General features: G+C 41.5%; 1 protein-coding gene across 1 annotated transcript; it reads right to left on the minus strand.

Moving 5' to 3' along the window:
• Nucleotides 1-4,617: 4,617 nt before the first annotated feature.
• Nucleotides 4,618-5,273, minus strand: LOC143610723 (MLP-like protein 43). The gene is made up of 2 exons (XM_077085121.1): nucleotides 5,069-5,273; nucleotides 4,618-4,996 (listed from the first exon to the last, which is right to left on the minus strand). Exons 1-2 carry the CDS (start codon nucleotides 5,253-5,255, stop codon nucleotides 4,725-4,727), a joined length of 459 nt encoding a protein of 152 aa, XP_076941236.1. The 5' UTR covers nucleotides 5,256-5,273; the 3' UTR covers nucleotides 4,618-4,724.
• Between the last annotated feature and the right edge of the window lie 3,669 nt (nucleotides 5,274-8,942).

Below are 8,942 nucleotides of genomic sequence, written 5' to 3' on the forward strand. Positions count from 1 at the left end.
ACGACAAGTTAAAAGCAGCTCGTATTCAAGAAGTAGCTCAGGCGCGGGCTGTCCGGGAGGAGAACAAGAGGCTTACCGCAGTGGCTGCGGAAAAGGAGAAGGCCTTCAAGGCCCTCGAGGTTGAAGTTCAGGCCAGGCTCGAGGCCCGTTCCAAGGCTGCCCAAGCTGTTAACGAACAGCTTCGGCTGGCTAAGGAAACTGCACGGAACGCAACTGAGAGGGCCACCAAGGCTGAAGCTGTTGCTGAGCCTCTACGCCTCGAGAATGAGGAACTTAAAGCCAAACTAGAGGCGCTCCAACAGGCTCATGATGCCTTGGCGATGGAAGACGCCAAGAAGCTCCAAGAGATCTTGGACCAGAGGGGGGTGCTTGACCATACTGAGCGGAAGCTAAAGGGCGTTGAAGAGGCTGCGGCTAAAGAAGTGTTGCTTGCCAACCTCAACAAAAGTGAAGCCGAACGCGCACGTAACCAAGCTCAAGCCGCCCTCCAGGAGGCTCTGGTTGCCAAGGAATGGCTTCTTCGAGAAGCGTTGTCTCAGGTATGTTTAATTTCATTATATCTTTACGCTTTTCTTTGTAAATAGAAAAGGTTTTGATACTTGTATTTTTTCTTTTTGTAGGTTATGCATCGGGTCTTCACGGATACGTCTTATGACGATGCTATGAGTGCAGCCCTCAACGCTTCTCATGAGGATGGGGAAAAGGCCGGCTTCCTGCTTGGTCTAGGGTTTGTTGAGAAAGGCATCCCGCCTTCCAACTTCCCTTTATATGACGTTGATACTGAAGCTGTATATGACCAAGCAGTGAATCAGTATGCCGCCTTCCCGCATCCGGTGGTGGAGAAGGTGAACGAAGTTGCTGTTTCTGATGATGGGCTAGCTATCCTTAAAGCTTTCCTTGAACCGCCACGTTCTACTGATGGTGCGGGTCCAAGTGGAAGTGGTCCTGAAGCTTGATCCTGAAGATCCCTTTCCACCATTATAAATTTTTATTTTTGTATAGCTTCTTTTGTATGCGGGTATGTACCCAGCAATCTGTAATATTTGAATTTCGATGGAATAAAGATTATTTGCCAATTCCTTGCCTTGTTTATTTCACGCATATTTTGTTTTAACTTAGCAATTTCTTTAGTACTTAGATAAGTTAACTTTTCAACGTGGCAGATAATAAGTTAAAGTTTTGCGTCCTCTTTCGTGATTGTGCGGATAAGACCGTCACTTGCACTTAGTAGGATGGCTAAGCTTTACCTATATCTGACCTGCGTGGAAGTTTTCCTCATCTTTTCCTTTGAAATTTTCTAAGTGTTTAGAATAAGTTAACCTTTGAACATGGTAGATAATAGGCTGAAGTTTTGCTTCCTCGTTCGTGATTGTGCGGGTAAGACCGTCACTTGCACTTAGTAGGATGGCTAACCTTTACCTACATCTGACCTGCGTGTAGGTTTTCCTCATCGTTCTGTTAGAAATTTTCTAAGTATTTTGAATAAGTTAACCGTTCGACGCGTGGTTGTCAATAGGTTAGTTCGGTTTCTTCTATCATGATTTGTGCGGTTAGGACCGGCACTTTCATTTAGTGGGATCACCAAACTTTACCTATGACTGACCTGCGTGAAGGTTTGTCGTTTTTTGTGTTTATGCGGGTTTTGCCGCCTTCCACAAGCAACAATTTCTTTATACTTATTTATGCGGTGAAAGCCGGCATCAGTGTTGAATAAATTAACCGTTCGACGCGAGGTTGTCAATGGGTTCAGTTTATCATGATTTGTGCGGTTAGGACCGGCACTTTCACTTAGTGGGATCACCAAACTTTACCTATGACTGACCTGCGTGAAGGTTTGTCGTTTTTTGTGTTTATGCGGGTTTTGCCGCCTTCCACAAGTAACGACTTCTTTCCCACTTATGTATGCGGTTAAGACTGGCATATCAGTGTGGAAAGTTCATAAGTATAAATGTAAGATTATCAGCATCAATGTTCTAAGGAGAATCATTTCCATTAGAAGTGGCTGTGGGCCTTTTCTTTACTAGTTTGGAATTGATCTACATGCAAACTGTGTAATTGAGCTCCCTTCCATGTTGTTGGGATGGGAGTGCCATCGAGCCGATATGCACCTGGTTCGGGATCTCGTTGTTTACGCAGTATGTAGTCTCCAACACTGAAGCTGCAATTTCATTCGTGTTTTCCCCAGCTGGGGTTCTACACGCATCGGCCTGCTCAGCGTTCGTTACGCCACGAGGTGCGCGAGCGTCCCATCTCTGACAAATGCTTCGACGATGTCCTTCACGTCTGTGCATTCTTCAGTGTTGTGGCCTTTTGTCCTGTGAAAGTCACAGTATTTGCTCCGATCAGCATTGTGACGATGTCGGATTATTGGAGCCTTTGGCCATGGGAGCTCCTCAGTGGCGAATATCTCGGTGACGCTTTTGGTGAGTGGCGTCCATCTGGAGTTCTGGTTCGACTGTACGTTATCCCTTCCGCCTAACCGATGTTGCAAGCCGGATGAGGTGTCAAAGTTTACCCTTGACTGCCAAATGCCTAGCTTCCGCTTTTTGTTTAGTCGGGCGGTAAGGATGTTGTCTTCTCTTGTTTTCTGGGTGTAGAGGTTTGTGCTCTGGGGGAGATCTCTACCCAGTTGCTTTTCCGTTTCCGCAAAGCGTTTAGCTGCTGTCATGATGGCATCCCATGTGGATGGCATGCCATCTCTACCCGTTAAGGTGCGGATGAGCTCTGGGTCGTTCGCGCCCTGGATGAAAGCAGCGCGAACAAGATCTTCGCTGATATTACCCAGACTTAGCTTCTTTGAGTTGAAGCGAGTGATGAAGTCTGGCAAAGATTCATCTTTTTCTCGAATGCAATTGAGGATTGTCCATTGCTCCTCGGTATACTTTCTTTGTTGGCTGTAGACGATCGAACCACGCTCTAGCTGCCCCAACAAGCGTCATTTGGAACATGTAACACCACGTAGGTTCCGTCCAACTACTGACGGTTGCCCCCGCTATGAACCTGTTCAAATGATCGTCTGGATCAGATATACCATCGTAAGTGCCGATGTTGGACATCTGTTTGGCACTTTTTGCAAATTTGGACGTTCCCGCCTTTGCAGCAGTTGGTGTAAATGTTTTGGAGAAGTCACGTGGGTTTCCATCCGCGTTTTTTGGTTTGAAGGTTTCTCCAAAACGCCTTCTCGGTTGGGAGTCCGTTTCCTTACGCTTCCCTTTCGCCCTATGACGAGGGTTTGCGTCACTATCGGATTCCTCCGAATCATCGTCCAAGTACTCTCCGAATTCCTCAGGCTGTTGGAGTGAACGTAAGCGTTCATCCAACTCAGCTTGGAATTCTTTTTGACGTGCTTCCGCCCACGCTTTAACTTCATCGAGTGTTTGGCGGGGGAGCCTCGTTCTTTGTCTCTCTAACTGGGTATCGGTGAATCCTAGTGAGAGATTATTTACTGCACTTGCCCCAGCTTGGGTAACTGGGGTAGTGTTCGTAAAAACTGTGTAGTCGCCGGTATTTCCCCCAGTAGATGGGGTTGTGGTTACCGGAGTTTCTTTAACCATCTTTCCAGAAGTTTGAAAAAACTGAAAAGAAATGAAGTTCTAGCTTTTATGCACGGATGGCGCTAATGAAGAAACACTAAATGACCCCGGGCAGATTACGGATAATCTGGGGGGTTAAATAGATGTTTCCCACGAGGGGTTAGACCCGGCAAAGATGGTTCTTCTGATAACCTGCAAAACAGACACCGTGAGCTCGTCACTGAGAATGGGGGGGGGTACCTCCTTGTGACCACCCTCCGGCGTGAGAATCAGACTAGATTGCTCTTGAATATAAGTGTATATTAAGAGATTGCTAGAGCATATATCAGGTATAAGATATAAGATACAAGATAAGATGAGATGATCATACCATTTGGGGTATTTATAGCCGAAGGTAGGTTTCCAAGAAGGTGTAGCCGGCTGAATAGTATTCATGTTCTACCAACTGTGGCCTACGCACGTGCCATGCTGGTAGTTGGTGGGTAGGCAGCGGCCGACAGTGACCAGGCCTGCTGTGTACTATTCTTTTTCCACCAACTGCAGGCTATGCACGTGGTATGACAGGAGTTGGTGAGTAGGTAGAGGCTAATAGTGACCTACAGTACAAGAGCATGCTGCTCGCCATACTGTTGTCAATGAGCTGTCTTGTCTCTGGTCAGATCTTTTGCCCATACCTCGTCAGGTACAGTACAAAAGATCCTCCAGTATCGTACGGACTGGCTCATTTGGGCGGGAGTATTCCCCCTCCCGCCATTGTGCGGGATTGTTCCCGGCTTTGCTCATTCCTTCAGGTGACTACTGAATTATTGAGAGCTAAGTGCCTTGTGCGTGTAGCCTTGCTGCGCGGGTGGCCTTCCCTGATGGCTTGTATCCGCAGCTGCGGGAACAGGCGGAGTACTTCACCATTGGGAGGCATTTCCTGCGGGAACAGCTTGCGTACTGCGCGTAAGGACGTCACGTCTCTGAGCATGGTGGGTCCTGCGGATCCAGTTGGTTTCTGCGCAGACGTCTCTCTTCAAGGTGAGTCCTGCGGGTCCAACTGGGCTCTGCTGAGACCTACCTCTTCATGTATGGCTTAACTTTATTCTTACCATAGGAGACTAAAACACACATCTTACAATAGGAAATTAAGACACGCATCATGCCTGTATAACTTTGGTTCACACAATCCATTTTTATCTTTGATTTGAACTATTTAGTATTGTTATGAGCATCCATATCCTTAAGGAGATTGCAAAGGTAATCCATTAGAGATGTTGGATAGGGTACACTTGTGTCCGGTTTCTCAAACTCAAAGGTCCATGTAGCCACTTTCCCATCACCCTTTGGTTCAACATGAAATATGATTGTGAAGCTCTTGTATAGCTCGTCAACGAGATCTCCGCCAATTACCTTGAACACAATCATGTGGTTTTCCTCGTTAATCGACTCAATTATCTGTTTTGATATTTTCTTCTTTCCCTCTTTTTACATGTCCAAACGCAATATATTAGCATTAATCATGATGTGACAAAAGTAAGTCATCTGATACGTACCGTGAGTGTAGTGCCAAGAGATGACCGATCCGGCGACCCCTCTCTCACCCTCATGCAGCTGACAGTCATGAACCTTATCAGGGAATATTGCAACCGCCTCGTGCGGTTTGTGCCTTAACATATCATGGAAGACATCACCGCTCTTACGGATCTCCACATAACCGATTAACTTTCCTGATAGAGCCATTTCTTAATTATATTCTCACAAAGGTTGGAAAAAAACTTTTTACCAAGAGAGTGGTAATGAGTTCATGGAAAATATTGAAAGACAGAGATGGGTTTATATAGAAAATTTTGGCAACCAGACACCATGATTAGGATTTAGGAAAATTTAATTAATAGAGAAAACACTGAACAAGAGAGCTATGAGAGAGAAAGAGGTACCGATATGGGTAAGGTATATGGCTTTCAAACTACTGGCAACACTGCCGCCACTCTATGTGAGTAGGGTGCATGACTTCATTTCATGGCAAAGGTTTCCAACATAAAATCGACTCATTTTTGGCATTTATTTTACTTGGACAACTAAAAACAAACAAAAAGTTTTAGGGTACTTGTGGATAGGTGTTTCCAGTGATTTTTATGGTTTGTGGGTACTTGATGGTATAAATAAGGTGACAATGCAGGATTGGACAGTGTATGAGTAATACCCATGAGTGCCCCCTCCCCCTGATATATTCAGTACCCCGTCCGCACCCTTTTTTTTAAAAGTTGTTTTCAAAACTGACATTTGCATGTAGATGCAATTTAATATTCGTACCCCATTCATAAATCGTATCAACTATACGTATATGCACCCTTTTTTTTAAAAGTTGTTTTCAAAACTGACATTTGCATGTAGATGCAATTTAATATTCGTACCCCATTCATAAATCGCATCAACTATATGTATATATCCTTGTTGATACTTAAAATATATCAAGTACCTACTCTATTTATGTTTCCAGCCAAAAATATTTTTTTTCGGTTTAAAGCGTTTCTAGTCAGGGGGTGTATAGGGTTTCTTATTTTACCTCATTATAACTTTTCATTAAGTTAATAAGCTACAACATGGTAACTTATAAAACTTTTCCTCTCACAATATAAACAATCATAAACACCTTATTACTTTTCAAAAAGTTAATAAGTTATAAGTTGGTGAAAATAAGCAATCCCAAACACCCCCTTAGTCGGCTAGTTGGGGAGTGGACTTAAATTCAATTGGAGTAAACTGTTTATTTGACTCATCTGGTTCACGTGCCATAGCATTTTCAGCCCAAAATATAACTTTTAGACGAACGAACGATGCTTAAATTTGATTGCAGTTTACTTTGGCCCTTTAGACCAACTCCAATTAAAATCTCCCACTAACATAATGAACGAAGTTCGCCTAAGGGGCCAAAATCACAAACCAATTTTAAATCACTACAAGAAAACTATTATGACTCGACGACCCTATGCCGACGACATTTGTCGTTGGGATAGCAATCCCCTATAGCGAAAACATGTCGTAATTACAAATAATTGTCAATGCATTTGTACAAGCTTGTTAATTTAACAATCTAATATTCATTGTTGTTACAATTTTCTAATACCGGGATCCACCAAATTTAGTACTTTTTAAATAACTTAAGGGTAATTTTCATCATTTATTATGCTTTTGGTCTAAATTGGACGCCCTATTCAAGTGGGGGCCTAAAGCCCTAGCTTGAGTTATGGCCTTGCACTCGATTTATGTTTAATCGACCGCATTAATCATTGGTGTTGTATTTACACATAAATATCTAAAAAATGACTTCCTACATCACAGAGGATTAGAGAACGTTTTCTAAGTATGGATACTGTAATCAAGTCTTGAATATAGTCCATGTAACAACACAAGTATGCCATAGTTAAAGCGGAGAAAATTACAAAAATAGACAAAGTTGACCAAAACATCCTTGTAGAGAAATGGTTTACAACTTTATTATTAAAACACAATACAAATTGAAAAATAGGGCCGGAGCTAGCTAATTAAATGCTTAAATTACAATCACTAGTTTGGTCTAGTGACAAAGATGTATATCATACAACAAAATGGTTAAGGTTGGGTTCTAGTCTCACTTAAGACATATCCGAATGATGAAAAAAAGTTGGTTGTTAAGAAAAAATAAATGCTTAAATTCTAAGCAATCTTATTTGTTTAACTGTTTACAAAAAAAAAAGATCATGTTTCCAGTTTCTCCTTATCCAAATCCGAACCTCTTTGATTTTATTCTAATCTTACATGTGATACCGGAATGAAATATAAGAATTTTGGTTTTTTTACTTTTTTTAAATTTTCGGTTTTGTTAGTTTTATAATTTTTTTTAATATTTTTTAGAGGGTTTTTTTAGTGGTCCAAAATGGTTCTCAAAGTTATCAATTTACCAATGGTTCTCTTAGGATCCTTACCATATATATATATATATAACCAACTGTTGAATTTCTATTGTACGCATTCCTTTCTCTCATCTTCAACATCTGTCATCTCCCATCTACATCTTCATAATCACTCCACCTAAATACCTGTTGTGCTCCTCCTCATCATGCTTCATCTACAATTCAACTTTCTAGCCTCGCAACATTATGCTAAATCCTCCACCCCTAAATCGATTCCCCTTCTGTAGCAGGTGTGTTAGTGGTTGATGTCGGTTGTGTAACAGTCTACGGTGAAATTTAATCCAAAAGAAGTTGATTTTAGGTTGAGTGTTTGACTTTTTTCTGAGCAGCAGTTAGGTAAAGACATATATGAGAATTTTGGCTTTAGATTTAACAATCCTTTTGTTAAGGATAATATGTACTCATTGGTACCAATGTTCTTAAATGATAAGCAAGCATATTTCTTTCTGTTTAAAATGTTCTAAATTGGCACTCGTGAATTGTTGAATGAGCAAGTTGCCATGCTTTAGTGATTTCAATCTGGTATCTTTTTATAGGATTTATGGATCTTTTCCTTATTTGTTTCGTCACCTAGGGTGTCATGTTTAAAGAACTGATGAACTTAGGTTTTAATTAGGATACTAAATCATTAGATTTAATTATTTGTGTTTTGGTGTCTAGAGGTGGGCAAATAAACCGGTTAACCGAACCGACCCGAAAACTGCACCGAAATCGAACCGGTTTGAAACTGATTATGTAGAAACCGGTTTGGAACCGATTGAAACCGTAGGTTCGGAACCGGTCTGTATTTTTCTCCACCAAAACCGGCTAACTGAACCGAAACCGGCCAAAAACCGAACCGAAACCGATCAAAATCCGAACCGAAACCGATCGTAACATGGTAAGAAACCGGTTTTAACCCGAATTGAAATCGATCATAAACCGGTTTTGACTTTTGTTGACCGAACCGGATTTAACCCAAACCCATTTTGAGTTTTAAACCGGTTTGTGCACCTCTATTGGTGCCCTTGGACCTTTATTTCGAACTTAAATTTGGTGATTTCCTTAATATTTTATATATTATATAAAAGCTCTGAATTTTGGGCGGTGCATTGTTATTATTATAATTTTTAAACTCATGCAAATATTATGCAGAAATTGTACAAACTTTTGTTTTTTATTTTGGTTTGAATATGCTCACCTCGCAAATCTTTATGGCTGGGTACTTATAAGGTGTGGTAAATCGGTAAGCTGTAAGATAGAAAACTGGGTAAATTTTAGTGTATTGGGTTCAGATGATTCCTTTTGATTTACTTCTGCATCTTTATAAAGAACTAATGTTTTAGATAATGTTTGTTTGCTTTGTAGGCAAATATGCCAAACACAACTCGAGGGGGCAAAACCCAAAACATTAGGATCTACTATGCTTCTGATTTTCAAGAAAATGTCTTGATCAAACATTGTTACCGCCGCAAAGCGGGGGTAAAAATTCTAG

This window comes from Bidens hawaiensis, unplaced genomic scaffold (assembly GCF_021521415.1).
Source record: "Bidens hawaiensis isolate Kalapana, Puna unplaced genomic scaffold, B.hawaiensis_p1.1 tig00027589_1, whole genome shotgun sequence".
NCBI lineage: Eukaryota > Viridiplantae > Streptophyta > Magnoliopsida > Asterales > Asteraceae > Bidens > Bidens hawaiensis.